We start from the raw sequence: 17,974 nt of genomic DNA, 5'->3' as shown, positions 1-17,974 counted from the left end.
ACACACACACACGCCTACATGCATGCGGCCATGACTTGCAAGGCGTTTAATGCTGATTGATGATGGAACATGAGCACAGAACTGACATTAAGACACATACATGCACGCACGCACATGCACCCATACGCACACGCACACACACATGCACATGAACAAGGAACATACGGAACCGCACAAGAGAACCAGCGCGGCTGTTCAGTCGTGTGTTGAAACGAGGAGGGAGAGCAAAGGAGGCTTGTGCGGATGCGCAGCGTTGGCGAGAATTGGGAACAAAGACACATGGGGACGCAATCGCAACACAAAACCAGGCAGCGCAGCAACAAGCGGGCGCGGAGCAGGAGGAAGGCGTGGTTGGCGCTTGGACGTTGACAGCTAGCACGGCGACAGCTAGCACGGTGTTCAGTTGGCTGTGATCCTCTGCTTGTACTTGTTCAGCACGCGCGCCTCAATCTCGTCCATCTCCTCGCAGAAGCGCTGGAACAGGCCCTCTGTTGGATCAAACTGCTGCACCACAAGACACAAGGCCCGTGGTGGCGGCAGCGGCAAAAGTCGTGGTGATTATGTGGGTGAGGGTGTGGGTGAGGGTGTGGGTTTCGGGGTCGTGGAGCAACGACATTTGGTGCCGTTCGGACCACTCGAGGCAAACACAGAGAGACAGAGACAGAGACAGAAATGGAGAGAGAGAGAGAGAGACAGAGAGACGTAATAACACCAAACCCATGCACACACACGCGCGCGCGCACGCCCATGCACACAGACATGCACATGCACACAAACATGCACATGCACACCAACACCAAAGAGCACTCACACTTCCGAGGGATGCGCGAGTCTTGAAGAAGGAGACGTTGGCGCTTACGGGCTGCGTCTGGTCGGTGTCCTCCTCCGTGGCCATGGCGGCGCTTGCCTGCTCATCTTCGTCCTGTGCGCCCTCTGTGTCGCCCTCCTCCTCCTGCTCTGTCGACGGCTGCTGCTCGCCTTCCTCCGAGACGGAGAGGCGCGACTGCAGCATCGAGTCCGCATGCGTCTGCTCGCTGACAAAGATGGACGACACGACGGTGCCCTCCGGCGAGATGAGCCGCAGGCCGTCGCCCTCGTTGTTCAGCACGTTCTTCGCGCGCGGGGCTCCGTTCTTGTTGCGCCAGAACAGGTTGTTCTCGTCCTCCTTCAGCCCTACACAGGAACAGCGACAAAGGGAGGCAGAAAAAAAAGGAAAGGGTGAGACAAAGGAAGGAGCAGCGGGAGGAGATGCACACAAGCACGACCCGAAGCGCGCTTTACAAGAGGGCACAGTGTTGGTGTCCATACATACCTGACTGAGCCTTTGGCGTGGTCCAGAAGCGGGTGGTGTGGCCCGGGGCAATCACATACGAGGAGAAAGGGTGGCTCTTGTTCGCACCCTGGACGTCCTCAACATGGTAGCCTTGAGACGACGACGACACAGAAAGCGTTGTGGAACAAGAGTTCATGGCGCCGATTTGCGTGTGTGTGTATGTGTGTATGTGTGTATGTGTATGTGTGTATGTCAGTGTGAGTGTGTATGTGAGTGTGAGTGTGTGGACAAGGCAGACGGAAAGACAAAGTGTGCGTATGTGCGCGGACAATTCCGACGGGAAGGAAGAGAGAGAGTGTGTGTGTGTGTGTGTGTGTTGAGACAGAGAGACAGGGACAGAGACAAAGAGTATGCGTGCGTATGGCGTGGTGTGACTTGGGTGTAAATGGAACATCAGCCAACTCGCAATGCACTGGCATTGGCGAGCCGCTTGAACGTGTCTGAACATGCCCGACCGCACCTTCCAGGTCGATGGGCTCAGAGGAGTCGTTGATGATGTCAGCAAACTCGTCTAATGAAACCCAAAACAACCCACAGCAGGGGGGACACGCATGCAATTTCATGCGCATGTCTTGTCAATCACCCATTGACCAACCAACCAACCCACCCACGACGACCACCGCCAACGCAGCAACCATTCTCCACACAAACACACAAACACACACCAGTGAGGTCGATGGACGTGAAGCGCACAGCCATGGTTGGTGTTCTTCGTCTTCTTCTTCTTCGTCTTCTTGCTTCTTGCTTGCTTGCTCGCTTGCTTGCTTGCTTGTCAGTGAGATTGGTTTGTCCTTATTCTAGCACGCAAGAGTAACGTCGGCCTGTTTTTATGTCAAAGGTGCTGTGTCCACATACCCACAACAACAAACAAGCAACGCAGGCAACGCAGCACACTCGCGCAGCATCAGCCCCAACGCCTTCGCGCCGCACTCACGCATTCACCCCGCTTTGAAGTACAAGTCCAAGATGCTTCGCGGATTCGCATTGGATGTGCCTGGCAAGCTCGATGTGCCACAGTCTGTGCTGCTGCAGCTGCTGGCACGCGAGGGCGGCGATGCAGTCACACTGATGGCAGCGCCACCCTCCTCCGCCTCCTCCTCCGCCTCCTCCTCCGCATCGTCGTCGTCGTCCACCGCAGCTCCCTCAACGTCTCGGAACCAGTCGACTGACGCCGGTAACGCCTGCACCATGGCACAGACGCGTGCGCGTGTGGTCGACAGGACAGCAGAGGGCTACTTCCGGGTGGTGCTCGCAAAGGCAGATGACGCAGATCACGAGACAGCCCCAATCCGCCTGCGCGTGCCCGTGCCGTTTGACGGCATCTGGCGCGCCATCAGAACGATGCAAAAGGCAGCAACCCCATCGGTATTCTCTGCCCCTTCGTCCGCATCATCATCAGCAGCCGCAACCACAACAGCATCAGCGCGAGACGGGCGCCACAAGCAGACGCCCAAGCCTGGACAGCCACCAGAGGTGGACTTGATCCCTGTTGTATCAAGAGCGCGATCCAAAAAGAAGCAGGCCCAGCAGGGCGGCGCGCCAGCGTCGACAGCAGCTGGTGACGGCGATGTTGTGGTTGTTCAGGGGGACGATGAAACAGAGCAGCCCATAACGCTGTCGACAGCAGACAGCCCCACGTACTGGATCATCACGTTTCGGCTGCGTGTGGGCCCAGTGTGTGTTGACGCCGCGCGAGTGATGTCTGGCAAGCGAGCGCTTGCTCTGCGAACGGAGGCCCTCAGCAAGGCCTACGCGCTGCTCCACAGCCTGCATTACCACCGCTGCGAGCTGCCGGCGTTGGCGCCCGCCGCCATCTGGCAGCGGTTCCTCATCCGGCACACCCCAACGCTGACAGACGTGTACGCGGGGGTTGCCGTCGCCCACACACCGCAACAGCAGCTCCTCTTCCAGGGCGAAGCGCCCACGTTGCAGATTGTGTCGACTCAGCACGACAAGGGTGTTGTGTCGACCAATGCACGTGGTCCCGCAAGCTCAGCACCGTCAACTACCGCCACGACACAAAACCATGCACAGTCGACAACAGCGCCAACACCAACACCAACAGGTGCAACACCAGCAACCGTGACCCTTGCCGACATTCCCCAGGAGATCCTGGCCCTGGTTGTCAAGCACCTTGACCCGGCCAGCCTGCGTCACCTGCGATGCACGTGCAAGTTCATGTACTTGCTGGCACGCGACACGACACCTGGCCTGACTCACCACCGGCTGTATCCACACCAGCTGGATGCGGTGGAGCGCATGGTTCGCTTGGAGGCTGCGCGACAGCACGCATTCATGCCCTACCACATTCCCATCCAACTTCAGCAACGTGACAATGACCCACGTGCAATCGATGACGATGGAGGTAGGAGTAACAGTACTGGCATGCACGCTGACAACACCGCCAAGAAGGACTGCGACAATGACGACCACAAGGATGGCCAAGGTACCAGCGTATCGCGTGCTGCCTGCGCATCAACGACACCATCAACCCCATCCGTTTGCATGAGCCGCGTAGCAACACCACCGTCGTCATCCTCGTCATCGCCACAGACATCGGCGCATCCGCTCGAGCGCCGCCGCTCCCGTCGCTCGGGCAAGAAGCGCGTGGACCTGAGCAAGAAGGCGCTCACCATCCACCAGCTGCAGATGGTCAGCCAGCAGCGGCTGCTCATGTCCGCAATGTCGTCACCGGCACCATCACAATCGCCATCGTCAAAGCCGTTGCTGTCGTCTGCGGCAACACCACGACGTGTTAGAAGCGATGGCCTGAACCATGCTGCTGGTGTCAGCACACAGCAACAGCCCGCTTACACCGCCTCACCTGCAGCTGCCGCACGCCAGGACAGCACCGACAGCAATACCACGGTTTCCAGCAGCGAGCCTGGCATCGGGCACGTGTATATGCACTGCGTGAGCGGGGAGCTGACGCAAGCTCCCGTGTCGATGATGCTGCCTCGTGGTGGCATGCTGTGCGACGGGCCCGGCCTTGGCAAGACAGTCAGCGTGCTTGCGCTCCTCCTGCGCGCGGCCCCTTACACGCCGTGGGACGTGAAGGTGCAGCAGCTGGCACAGAACGCCATGCCAAACCAACCGTCGCCCAATGCAGACACCGAGCGGCAGCAGCAGCAGCAGCAGCAGCAGCAGCAACAACAACAACACCAGCACCCGCAGCCATCACCACACAGCTCCATGACGGATGACGACGACGACGATGGTGACGATGGTGACGCTGGCAGCGCGGGAATGGGCGGCGGCGGTGACGGTGATGCTCGTGCTCACGATCACAGGTCGTCGGGTGCGACGCCAGCGGCGGGTGGGAGAGGTAGTGCCGAGGACTTGGAGGACCGGCTGATTGAGCTGCAGTTTCTTCGAGCACAGGATCTGATTCAAAGTGATCCAGAAGTGCAGCTGTACGACACCACAGTGAGGGTGGCAAACGAGCTACGAGCAGAGATTGCGAAACACTGGCCAGGCACGATTGCAGATACCACCACCAGTCTTGCTGCTGCTGCTGGTGGTGGTGGTGGTAGCGGTGTTAGTGGTGTTAGTGGTGGTGGTGACAAGGGCAACAAGAGTCTGCTGAACCAGCTGTATGTGCTTGCAGACGGAACCGTGTCGCTGTTTGACGCGGCAGACGTGGAGCGGGCCCAGAGCAGGAGGCAGGCACTCGCCGGCCCCGCCAATGGTGACGGTGGTGGTGGTGGTGACAACGGTGGAGCGCAAGGTGTGGTGGTAATGAATGGCGACAGCATGGACCAGGCGGCTGATGACGATGATGGCGAGCAGCAGCAAGAACAGCAACAAGGCGAACAGCAGCAAGAACAGCAACAAGGTGAACAGCAACAGCAGCAAGGTGCTGTGGAGGCAACTGTGGCGGCTGCATGTGCTGAATACCAGCTGGAAGCGCTGCGGGCTGGTGGGCAGGCGGCAATTGGCCTTGACACGCTGCTGAGTGATTTTGAAACTCCCGGCGGAAAGAAGCGAGCGGGCACGCTGCAAACGCTGCAAGACCTGCGGCTGCGGCTGGAGGGATTGCTGTCTGTGGTGGCGCGGGCGCAGTTTGACGAGGAGAGCGCGGTGGCGATGGAGGTGGCGGCTGAGGACGAACGGCGGCGGCGAGAGGAGCAGAAGAAGCAGCGGGAGCGAACACGGCGCAGGGGGGCCCGTGCAGGCGCGGGTTCGGGCAAGAAGCCGACAACGGCAAAGAGGAGAAGGAAGAGTGGCAAGAAGCAGAGAAGCAAGAAGAAGAAAGCGGGAGAAGGCAACCAGGTACCGGATGTGATTGCACTTCATGACGACGACGATGATGATGATGACAACTACGATGGGGTTGATGATGTTGATGACAGCAGTGGCGAACTCAGATCTAAGGACTTGGCGCCACCCACCCAGACTGTGCAAGGCCAACCGATGCTGTCGTGGTTGCACAAGCAAACGCTGAATGTTGCCAGGTCTTCACAGCAGCGGTCCACGGCAACAACAGCGGCGAGCACGACGGGTGTAGACGATGTGAATTCATCAGATGTTGTTGTCCTGTCGTCATCTTCATCTTCCTCTTCCTCCTCTTCATCTTCCACTTCCTCTTCCTCATTGTCAGCATCGTCAAAGTCAACAACATTGGAGCCCGCAGCCTCACCCGCGAGCTCCCTTCTTTCCGCCAATTCTCAGCAGAGCAATGACACAGCCACAGCCGCATCGACGGCCGCAGCAACAGCACCAGCAACAGCACCAACAGCAGCAACAACAGCAACAACAGCAGCAACAGCACCAGCAGCAGCGCCACCAGTGCCAGTGACACGAGCCGCCAGTGTTACAGAGGATGTGGAGGTGATGCAGGCTATTCGCACGCGTGTGCGCGGTGTGCACGCCCGCTTGGCGGCAATTGCGGAGCACCTGCTGTCGTGCCTGTCGCAGGTGATGGCGCGTGCGCTGCCGCCACTCACGCAGCAGGACCGATATTGGGTTGAGCGGCAGTACATGCCACGGCTCAACGCGACGCTGGTGTTGGTGCCGGACGACTCGCTCGTGCGGCACTGGGAGCACCAGGTGGACAAGTTCTGCAGCCAGCGCGAGTACCTTGGGCGGGCGCTCTTCCTGACTGTTGGCGAAGGAGTCGACTTTCCTGCGGCCATTGTGGAGGAGGAGCGAGAAGCGGTTGCCGTGAACGGGCTGGTGGTTGCGCCCGTGTCGATGGTGCAGAGCATCTTGAGCCACGACCACCCGCTGCACGGCATGCTGTTCCGCCACCGCTGGCGCCGGCTGGTGCTGGACGAAGGGCACATCATGGGGCGCGGGCTCAACGTGCGCAACGCAGCGATTGCAGCCATCCAGGCAGACATCATCTGGTGCATGACCGGCACACCGACGCCGCAGGTTGCGGTGCGCTCTGGGCTGAGCCACCTCGAGAAGATGCTGCAGTTTCTGCGGTTCCCGTGTCTGGTGGACACGGAGGCGTGGCGGCGCGGGGTGATGGTGCCCTTCAACAAGGAGCACTCTGTGGAGACGTGTGCCCGGCTGATGCACCTGCTGTCGCACATGATGATTTTGCACCAGAAGAAGGAACTGCGCCACCTGCCGCGGCCCGTTCGGCGCGTGGCGGTGCTTGAGGCGTCGCGCTTGGAGCGGGATGCATACAACGGGTACGTGGCCTCTGTCAAGACGAACCTCGTGCTGACGGGCATGAAAGGGCGCACGAGTGGCGCCCAGGACTCGCTGCTGCGGGACACCAGCAGGGCAAAGGCTGTGTTGCAGCACATGCGTCTGGTGTGTTGCGGCGGTCTCTTCTGCACCACGCGCATCAAACCAGGTGCATACGCGATTGTGTGTCTGTGTATGTGTGCGTGTGTCTGTGTACATGTGTGTCTGTGTGTCTGTGTGTGTCTGTGTACGTGTGCATGTGTGTGTGTGTGTGCGTGTGTACATGTGTGTGCGTGTGTACATGTGTGTACATGTGTGTGTGCATTGAAGGGAGGCACAAGCCTTCTTCAATGTTGCGTCGAGCGTGCGCTAACCGTGCCGTGGCTCTCATGCGGCCTTGTCTCACCACAGCGTACATGGAGGAGATGGACCAAATGTTGGCCCAGCACGGCCTGGACGAAGAGCGTCGCCAACACGTGCGGTACGGCCTCTCCCACCAGCAACACTTCACACCCTTTCTCGCTCGTTTACTTGCTTGCATGCTTGCTTGTCTGGCATGCCTGTTTCGTTTGGGCCAATCACCCACTTGCTGTGACGTAATTTCTCCATTGACCTCACAACCCGGTGATGACGATCACTGCTGGTGCTTGTGCGTGTCCATCCGTCCGCTCATCACGCCAGGAGCCGGTTCGTCATGGGCCAGGCGACGCCGTGTGACTTGTGCGAGCGCAAGCTGCTCATCCTGATTGTTCTCCCATGCAGCCACATGTGTTGCGCATCGTGCATCACATCAGAGTGAGCGAACGTCTTGTGGTTTGCGTGCTTGCTTGCTCGCTTGTTGGTTTGTGTGTGTGTGTGTTTGCTTGTTTGCTCGCTTGTTGGTTTGTGTGTGTGTGTGTGTGTGTGTGTGTGTGTGTGTGTGTAACTTTGCACTCTTTGTCGCTGCTTGACCCTTTTGTTTCCCTCACGTCTGCCCTGTGTGTGCTTCAACACAAAGGACACGTGAATGCCCCGTGTGCAAGCTGGAGTTTGATGTTGACTTTGTTCAACGCTTGCAGCCAGGTGTGTGTGTGTGTGTGTGTGTGTGTGTGTGTGTGTGTGTGTGTGTGTGTGTGTGTGTACGGGGAAAGTTGCATGCACAATTGCTGTTGAGTGCGTTTGCGAAAGTACTTGTGCAATTCCACGAGTGCGCTTATCGGCTTGCTCTGCTGTGCAGGTGTTGGCTTGGAGGCGACAACGAGTTCACCCCGTGAAGCCATGGCCGGCTTTGTTCCAACATCGCTTCCACCACGTACGTGCCTTGTCTCTCCTCTTCTCTACCTGCATGTGTGTGTGTGCCAATTGTTGGCTACCTTGTGTGTTAAATTATGTGAGCTTGTGTGAACTGTGGTACAACGTCACGATGCCGGCGTGTGCGACTCAACCTGCCCACCCCTTGCCCTCAACGCTCTCTTTCCTCCATTCACTGCAACCCCTGCACGCGACTGTGATAGCGCCGGAGCACTTGAGTGATGCAGATCAGCGCAAGTTTCTGGAAGAAGAGGGCAAGCGGCAGTTTGAATTGAAGATGAACACCAAGGCCCAGCACGTACTCAAGCGTCTCAGGGAGTGGCAAGGTGTGTGGTCACGTCACACTCGCGCGCACACACACACACACACACTCTCTCTCTGTGTCACACATACACACACACTCTGTCACACACACACTCTCTCTCTTACACGCACACAGAGAGACGATGCAAGTGTTGATGCTTTTGCCCTTCGGCTTGTCTGTTTTTCACTCTTGGTGGTCAAACCGTTACTCACGCACTTGTTGTTGTCCTCTATCTGTCGTGACGATGGTGGTGGTGCTGGTGGTGCTAGATGAGCTGGAGCCCGAGAATAAGCAGCTGAAAGTGATTGTGTTCAGCCAATTCCGCGATACGCTCAACATCATTGGCGACGCCATCATTCGCACCTACGGTGTGTGTGTGTCTGTGTCTGTGTGTGTGTGTGTTTGTGTGTGTCTGTGTGTCTGTGTGTCTGTGTCTGTATCTGTGTGCCTGTGTCTGTGTCTGTGTCTGTGTGTGTATCTGTGTCTGTGTGGCTGTGTCTGTATGCATTCCTCTGTTCTCGTCACGCGCACACACACTCATCCCCCCCCCCACATACACACGCACACACTTTGTCTTGGTGTGCACGCAGGCTCGCAAAGCGTTGCGGAGTACTGGTCGAGCTATCGTGTGGGAGAGCTTGAGCGGTTCCGCACGCAAGCGGCGTGCAAAGTGCTGCTGCTGTCGACCGACGGCGCTGTCGGGCTCGACCTGCACTTTGTGACGCATCTGGTGCTGATGGACGAGATCTTTGACCGCGCAAAGGAGGAGCAAGTCATTGCCCGCGCATGGCGCCTCGGCAACGACAGATCTGTGGTGGTGGAACAGCTCATCTTGCGCGGCACCGTGGAGGAGACGCTGCATGAGCTGAACCACTCCCAGCGCCACACGTCATCGCCATCGTCAGCAACTGCAGCAACTGCAGCTGCATCGTCGACGTCATCGTCGTCATCGTCGGCGCCTGATCGGCCACAGATTGCAGACAGTTTTGATGTGGACGCGCCGCGCGTGGTGAGTTGAAAGCCGATTGCACAATGTGTTGTTGCTGTCTCTGTCATTGTTGTTGTAGCCTGGCTGCTGTTGCTGCCACGAACCCATGACTTTTGTGACTTGTGCGACCTCTGTTGTCAACATGGCAATTCCTCCTCCTTCGTTGCTCAGTCTTTGTTTGTTTGTTTGTTTGTTCGGGGTTTGTGCGTTGTTGTGCTTGTGGGTGCCAACCCACCTGCCTCCTTTCGGAGTGTGCGTGTTTGGCAAACGTCTTCTTCCCTGTTCCTTTCTGTTCTTTGTCATGGGTTGGTGTTCTTCTGGCTTCGTCTTTGAAGGGTTTGCGTGCGTCTTGCACGTATTGCATGTGGATGTGGTGGTCCTGGTTTAGGTTGGCGTGTGTGCGCACTTGCGTGCCCCGCTGCCTGTCCCTCTTCACCCGCTTTGCTTTTTTGCTTGTGCTGTTTGGTTTTTTGTTGGCAGTTTTCTGGTGGTGGGAACTGGTTTACGGTTGTGATGTTGATTCGTGTGGATTCGTTGGGTGTTGGTTGGATTTGGTGGAACAGTTCTCCTCACGCAGCCTCGCTTGCCTCCCCGCCTTCTTTGTGCGCGCGCTTGTTGTGTTTGACTCGTTGCAGGAGTTCTGGGAGGAAGAGGACAGCGCAAGGAGGCGCGCAGGTGGTGGCGGTGGCACGACACGACCAGGTGCACAGCCCACGGCAAAGGCGAAGACGAAGCTGCTGTTGCGGTCAGTCAAGTTCATCTGAGCCCGCCAGCCAACGACGATGGCTGAACACATTATTGCTCACACACAACACCGTAACGACGACACCAGCCAGCAGGAGCAGCACGAGCACAACCTGCACGCCCTGGTCGTGCCATGAGCGAAGGAGTGAAGTGTGCAATTGCACCGACAATGGTGGTGGTGGCTGATAGTGGCTTGTGGTGGTGGTGTTCCTTCGTGTTGGTGTGGGAGCTGTACTGTACGACCGTAACCGGCTCGCAAGTAAACAACATAGTGCGCAAGCATGGCGTGGCAATCACTCCACACATCATAAACAAGCACGGCAGAACAACAGCGGGAACGAGAGGACACAACGGGGCAAGTCAGGAACAAGGCAATATTCCTGAACCGTGAGCAGGAAAGGGCAATCATAAGAGCTAACAGTACTTTGATGATGACTCGGCAGATGACTAGATGAAGAAGAGGCGAGACAGACAACACACGCTCACACACACACACACACACACACACACACACACACACACACACGAGACGCACACACACACAAGAGACGCACACGCAAGCGCGTGCACACATATTCGAAGGGAAGCAATCACCCGCAGCATCATGACTGATGTCAGGTGGAACAAAGGCGAGGCACAAAACGATGCATGCTTGCTTGAGTATCAACAAACAGGCAGGTTGACACACGCACACACGCACAACAATTACAGCAGCAGTAGCAACGAAGCACGTGCCATGGCGCGCACACAATCAGCACGCACATGAGCCCGGCTTGTGGCAACAAAACAACTGGGCGAAAGAAAAAAAAACAAAGAACAGCTGAGATAAGTGAAGATACCAAATGCCTACACTCACAGGCACGCACTGCACCAAGGCAGAGAAAACGCCTGATTGTGGATTGCAGGATTCCCCGTCCGAGAAATCACCAACGATGACACAGAGCCATCGACCAATGCAAACAGAGAGAGTTGTGGTGACGCAGTAGGGAAGACGAAGAAGAAGAAGAAGAAGAAGAAGAAGAAGAAGAAGATGGGCAGGCAAAAGCTACGTGACTGAGTGAGGAGGAGGATGGAGGGAAAGATGACAAAGGTGCAACGCACACTACACGCAAGAAACGGGGAACCAATGCACGAATTTATCATCGCCAGCAGGCAACGAAGAGAAGGTCGCGCACAACAACACAAAGATGATGAGAACAAGAAGCACAGAACCACAATAGACATGAGAGGACAAGACTTGGCATTCTCACACGCGCAAATAGAGAAGGATAGGGGCGAGCTAGAAGCGAGCGGGCACAAGAGACACAAAAACCATCATTTGACTTCACATCAATCCCGAGAAGAGAAGATAAGAACGGGCACACACACACACACACACACACACACACACACACACACACACACACACAAGCACAAAGGGGCGCATGGGCGCTGAAAGAGACAACTCACAGTGAAGCGAGAAGAAAGCAAAACAAAGAGGATGCGGAGGAAGCCGTGTAACGCACGAGACCAGGAGCAAAGGCCTCCGTACAAAGGGGAACGCATGCGTGAACTTGTCATGAGCAACAGGATAGATAGTCGTCATGGAAGACGAGGCGGATGAATGAATGAATGATTTCAACGCGCGTGCATGAAATGGACGAATGAGGGAATGGATGAAGGCGAGAATGGATGAATGCATGAGCTAATGATAGCGTGTGAGGGAATGAATCAAGGGAATCTGGAAAATGGCGGGAGTTCAGCAACATGAAAAGCATTGCGTGGAGGACTCTTGGATCACATTCACGCTTCCGCTGCGTGGCGTAGCACAAGAAGGATGCCTGCAAGCAAAATCAAACAAACATCGCACAACGGAGAGGAGTGACATGAAGGTGAGGTGGAGGGTGCATGCAGCTGTTGTTAAAGTGTCCACTTTCTGTTCGTCGACAACAGGCCCACAAGACATGTTAACTCAAGGCACAAAACAGAAACGGGCAACAACTGCAACAACAGGTAACCCAAGAAAGAACAAGCAGCGTACAGAAATGGAGATGGTTGTGGTTGATTTGGGCGTCCCACATGGCAATGCAGCGAGAACAGCGATCATCTGCATGCACATTTGTGCAAGGGGATCGTGAGCAGACATGTGTGTGTGTGTGTGTGTGTGTGTGTGTGTGTGTGTGTGTGCGTGCGTGTGTGCTGGAGCAAGCGGGAGATGCAAAGGAGCCACAGCCCGAGCAATGTTGATTCCAACACCCCCCCCCCCCCCCCCCCCAAAAAAAAAAAAAAAAACTCACTATTTCTGCTGAAATGGAGGCTGTCGACATCACACATGCCACCAGAGATGCATCGCTCGGCGCTGCGTGTCATGTCTGCCGGGTTGACAAGCGGGCCAGTGATGGATGAGGGCAGGTGGTGAGCTTGAACCAGGAGACAACAGCTGGCTGGGTAATGGGGCAACAGTGGGGCAACAGTTGGACATTCGTACAACCCACATGCTCGTGCAAAGGTGGTGTTCTTGATTGGATACTGAGCAGCAACAGCAGCAGCAACGAACAACAACAACAACAACAACAACAACAACTTAAACAACAACAACTTAAACAACAACAACAACAACTTAAACAACAACAACAACAACAACAACAACTTAAACAACAACAACTTAAACAACAACAACCTACGTTGAATGAAGGAGATACGCAGCTCGTCAACGTGCATGTATTGGCGTTGTCTCTCCTGAAGGAACCACGTCTGCACACGCCGGTACACGGCAACGTGACACAAACGGCATACTCTGCGTTGTGTCAAGACGCAAGCCAGCAAACGGGTGTAGCAAGCGCATGGGGAGCTTTGTCAATACAGCGGCAGCGTGGTTGATGAATTCAAGGAACAACAGCCGTGGCATGCCACACACATCACGCCATACATTGTCCGCAGAAATAGAACAAAACAACAATCAATTTGCTTTGCTTGCAGGCAACCATCCGCAGCCACCCAAACACTGTATGCTCTCTCATGCCGGAACATGGGCGGATTTGAGTGAGGCACGACGCATACTCACCGTTCGGGCCCGCGAGCGTCTGGGCGCTTGCAAATGACACAAGCGGGGCCAGGGTTGCCTTCGCGGTGATCTGGCTGCGCTTGAAGGTCCAGGGCACCATCATCGGCGTGCTCATGCTGGTGGTGGAGACCTTGCTGCGCCGGGCCGTTGCCGTGTGCGGCAACCTCTTCGATCCGCTCATCGGAGGAGCTTGATCTGCGGCGCTCATTGGCACCTTTTGGGCTTGAACCATCCTGGCTGCTGTTGCTGTCCCGGCGAACGGAATCGTCGTCATCGCTGCCACCGCTGCTACTGCCGCCGCTGCTGCTGCTGCTGTCTTGTCGCTGGCGGTCGTCTGGGGCGGGCATTACCAGGCCGCCGACGCGAAGCCCGCCATCCTCACGCTGCTGCTGCTCTGGTGGCAGCTGGAGATTGGGCTCATCGGCGTTGTGGTCGTTTTCGCCGTCCACAGGAAGCGGTGCTGCAGCGCGCGGGTCAAGGTGCTGCCGGCGGCGCGGCGGTGGCGACTGTGGCGGGGAGACGGGGCGAGGGCGGGCGTGCGGGTGCAAGCGGCGCTCGTGCGCCCGTTCGTGCTGACGCCAGTGGTTACGTGGGCGAGCTTCAAGGTGGTCGAGAAGGCGTGGAACGAGCCGCGCCAAGTTAACGTCTCCGTGGGTGAGGAACCGCAGCAGCTCGCCTCTGATGTTGTCGTTGGCGTCATCCATGCTGGCTGGACACGTGAGGATGGAGGATGGTTGCGGTGACGAATCACGCGACAAGAGTTGGGGGGAGGTGGCGGGCGGTGATCGACCTGGCAAAGACGACGCACAGTCGCAACGACAACGCGGGTGAGTTGTGAGCGGTGGAGTGTAGTTTGATATGTGAAACCGCAAAGGTACACACACACACACAAGGAGGGAAACGTGGATGGACAACAGTTTTGGGCGAGGGGAGAAAAGGAGCCGTGTCACAATGGCAAAACAAGGGTGGCTGGCGGACTGCAGGGGTTGAAAGCAACAAGACACTCCACTGCGCTGCACAGCACAGCACAGCACAGCGGGCAGAAGAAAGCCACGGCACGAACAACAAAGCTGCACCAAGAAGATGTAGAACAAAGGGAACTGTGCTGCTATGGGGCAGACTGTGTACACATGGTTCAACGCGCACGCACGCACGCACGAGCGAGAAAGAAAAAGCAAGACGTGGTGATGGTGGTGTTCGTGGTCAATCCATCAGCGCAGCATCATGCACAAAAGGGTGATGGTCACATGCACGCGCAAAGACGAGCGCCAAGCAAAGAATCCACCAATCAACCAAAACACCACACTCAAACACAAAAGGCGATGATAGGAGGTGGGCGGAGAGCAAGAAAGGGAAACAAGACAGCGGTAGAGTGCTCAGCGAGAAGCGAGGTGACATGGCAAGCAGCAGGCCAGAGAGGTACCGAAAGGAAGAAGTAGGGCTGATGTGGAGGAGGCTGGTCTGGGGAAAGTGGTGACTGCACACACAAGGCCACTAACCGCGACTTTGAGGGAGACTTGAGAAGCTGGAGTACGAAACCCCTTTGCGCTGGAGCTTGTCCGTGCAACGACAAGTTCAAATCGTTAGGCAGAAGGCCTAAAGTAGGGCGTGGAATGTTCGCGAGAGCCAGGGGGTGTCAAGTGATGACAGGCAAAAAAGGGTTGAGTGATGCTGCGATGGGAGGGGGTTGGAATGTGGGCAAACACGCGACAAAACATTGATGACGAGAAGCTCATTGACTGGGATGTGAGTGTGTGTGTGTGTGTGTGTGTGTGTGTGTGTGTGTGTGTGTGTGTGTGTGTGTGTGTGTGTGTGTGCGTGCGTGTGTGTGTGTGTGTGTGTGTTCATGTCGTGCACATTCACATCCGCACAGAGGCGAGTTGGTACGCTGCAGGAGCGCGTGCACTTGATTGATATTGCACACGCTCGTTGGCGCTTCCCGACCCACCCCAACCTTGCTTGAACAATCACTCTTCCTCAAGACCCAAGCCACCCCTTCCCCCCCCCCCCTCTCTCTCTCTTTCTCTTTCACATACATGGAGCGCGTGTGCAAGATAGGCATGGAACACGTGTGTGAGCACGAGGGTTGTGCAGCTCACCAACCTGCTCTTGTGAAGAAAGAATGGAAGGAAATGGGAGGTGGGCGTCGGGAGAAATGCAGGCAGTCCAAGAAGCTCGTCGCAGGCAGGTGGTGCTGAAGTGGAAATGGGATGGGACGGGGATGGGTGAGTGCATGTGTGAGTGCGGGTGTGAAAGCGGAGAAGACTGGCTAATTGTTCAAAGGCGAAGAATGCTTTGCCGCTTGTACATTCAAACGCACACACACACACACACACACACTGTACACTGTACACACACACACACACACACACACTGTACACTCACACACACGTTCACACTCACATACACGTTCACACACACACACACAAACACACAATTCAAACCATGCAATCCACCGACGAGATTAGCAGAACGCAATCATCATCGCTGAAGCAAGCAAGTTCGAGGGGGTTTTCGGTTGTGGGGGTGGGTATGGTGTGGGTGCCTGTAGACACCAACCTAGTAACCCATGCACTCAGAAGGATTTGTCCAATGGCGTGCAAGGAAAGGGCAAAGGATGGCTGCGCTGGAATGGCTGGAATGGGGATAGATACACAGCCACACACTTGAGACACACGCAAGCACACACACACACACACACACACACACTGGGGCAGGGGCGTGAACACCACTGCGAACAAGCAGAGCGAGCAGCAAGGGTGGTGCTGAAGTGGGTGGAGCCGGCAGAATACAACACCACCACAAAGAGACGGCAGGTGGCGGGGAGGAGGGAAAGACGGTCTTGCGTGGAGGGACGTGGAAAGTAAGAAAAGGCACACGCGCACGCTCTCCAGGAACCAAAACCAAAACCGCCAGCCAACGCAGCAGAGCTGCAGCCAGTCAGCGAGCACAACCACCAGCTGAACTCGCCGCAAGCAAGGCCAAGGAACAGCAGAAGGAAGGACAGCTGAAGCGGCAAGCAAGGGCGAGTGGTGGGCGGGGATTGTGGGTGTAAATGGCGAGAGTTTGGTTGGGGAAACGTGGGAAGGCAGTGGTGGAGCAGAGACACCAGCGTGCAAGATGGCCCCGGTCGCGGTCGTTGTCGTCTTGGTGGTTTTTTTGCCTTGGTTGCTTGCTGCTGCTGCTGCTGCTGTTGTGGGCATTGTGCTGCGCGGGTGTGCTGGGGGCACCCAACATGAGGCAAGCACAAAACACTGCAGAGCGGTTCAACGGACAACGCGAGTGTGTCCAACAACACTTCTGCGTGCAAGCACTTTCAAGTGCAAACGGGTCAATACAGCGAAATCTCGTCACGGGGCAAAGGCATTGCCGTTTTGATTTTGCGTTGATGTTTTACTTGTTGCGTCAGAGGTGGCGAGTGCAGGCGCGCAAAGTTGCGTCAGATACCCACAGAGTGCGAGTTAGCTGGGCCAAAGTGCTGCCATTCGCCCCTCCACACCGTTTTGCAGTCGATTCGCATGCACTTCCAACCCGAACGGCAGCACAACCTGCATGCCGCTTTATGCAAGACAACTGTCAAGTAACATGGGGACGTTGTGTTGCTCTCGCTTGCGCTTCGTTGCTGCGGGACTGCACGAACGAAAGAAACGAAAGCAAAAAAAAAAAAAAAACGGAAGCAGAAGGAAGAGAAGTGCTGCTTCAAAAATCAACGAGGACAACGATGAAATGACAACACGACAGAGGAAGAGGGACACTCAAGCGCAAACAACAGCAACGAACAACAACAGCAACGAACACCAACAGCAACGAACAACAAAACAACCAACAGCAACGAACAACAAAACAGCAACAACAACAACAACAACAACAACAACAACAACAACGAACAACAACAACAACGAACAACAACAACAACAACAACAACAACAACAACAACGAACAACTGCAGCACGCAAGCAGCAGCAAGCTGCCACAGGTAGGTGGAAGTGTGGTGATGATGGAAGAAATGGCTGGAAGGAAGCACACCTTGTGCATGTGAATGCAATGGTATTTATGTGCGGGTACGGATGGGCAAGAACATATGCACAAGTGAAGCAGGGAGCATGAAACAGACCAAACTGACCCTGCAAACAAGCTACGAAGCGTACGCATCCTACACATCCCATCAGTCAACCACTGAATGACGAAGAAGAAAAAAAAAACAGTACCACGCACTCACGCACCACGCGCGTGCAGATAAACACAACGCGTCTGGATGTGTGTGTGTGTGTGTGTGTGTGTGTGTGTGCGTGTGTGTGTGCGTGTGTGTGTGTGTGCAGCACGCAAGCAAACCAACCAACCAACAAGCAAGGTAGCCAGCAAGCAAGCAAGGTAGCGCCAGCAGCAGCCAGGATGTCAGCAAGAAGCTGGAAGGAAGTGCACACCAATGTGTGTGGGACAGTGTAAAACAACAGTGAAGGTGGGGCAAGGGGAGGGGGGGGGTCTCGAAGGACGCAAAGGTCTTGCTGTTGCGCAGCGGCGGTTATGTAACAGGAAGTGCAGGGAGGGGGCCCAGTATGCAAGGCAGGCAACCTGCATGAATGCACGGAAGAGCTGGCGCACAAACGCTCAAGGGAAAATGAAGCAGCCAGA

At 56.1% G+C, this 17,974-nt stretch overlaps 3 protein-coding genes across 3 annotated transcripts; 1 reads left to right on the top strand and 2 right to left on the bottom strand.

Moving 5' to 3' along the window:
* Positions 1-31: 31 nt before the first annotated feature.
* PTSG_00046 (uncharacterized protein) lies at positions 32-2,160 on the bottom strand. The gene is made up of 5 exons (XM_004998545.1): positions 1,999-2,160; positions 1,794-1,844; positions 1,313-1,423; positions 812-1,173; positions 32-504 (listed from the first exon to the last, which is right to left on the bottom strand). The coding sequence occupies exons 1-5, from the start codon at positions 2,030-2,032 to the stop codon at positions 400-402; spliced, it is 663 nt and encodes a 220-aa protein (XP_004998602.1). The 5' UTR covers positions 2,033-2,160; the 3' UTR covers positions 32-399.
* On the top strand, positions 2,147-10,625 carry PTSG_00045 (uncharacterized protein). Its single transcript, XM_004998544.1, has 9 exons — positions 2,147-7,142; positions 7,385-7,454; positions 7,655-7,768; positions 7,971-8,035; positions 8,190-8,264; positions 8,467-8,589; positions 8,837-8,935; positions 9,158-9,576; positions 10,191-10,625. Exons 1-9 carry the CDS (start codon positions 2,300-2,302, stop codon positions 10,317-10,319), a joined length of 5,937 nt encoding a protein of 1,978 aa, XP_004998601.1. The 5' UTR covers positions 2,147-2,299; the 3' UTR covers positions 10,320-10,625.
* A 1,062-nt stretch (positions 10,626-11,687) lies between these two features.
* Positions 11,688-16,447, bottom strand: PTSG_00044 (uncharacterized protein). Its single transcript, XM_004998543.1, has 8 exons — positions 15,902-16,447; positions 15,446-15,536; positions 14,842-14,938; positions 13,343-14,132; positions 12,963-13,075; positions 12,576-12,650; positions 12,320-12,385; positions 11,688-12,119 (listed from the first exon to the last, which is right to left on the bottom strand). Exons 4-8 carry the CDS (start codon positions 14,044-14,046, stop codon positions 12,082-12,084), a joined length of 996 nt encoding a protein of 331 aa, XP_004998600.1. The 5' UTR covers positions 14,047-14,132; positions 14,842-14,938; positions 15,446-15,536; positions 15,902-16,447; the 3' UTR covers positions 11,688-12,081.
* Positions 16,448-17,974: the final 1,527 nt, after the last annotated feature.

The sequence above is a fragment of the Salpingoeca rosetta genome, assembly GCF_000188695.1.
Source record: "Salpingoeca rosetta unplaced genomic scaffold supercont1.1, whole genome shotgun sequence".
Lineage (NCBI taxonomy): Eukaryota > Choanoflagellata > Craspedida > Salpingoecidae > Salpingoeca > Salpingoeca rosetta.
The sequence above is the reverse complement of the archived record's forward strand: the minus strand, read 5'-3'. Positions and strand labels throughout refer to the sequence as shown.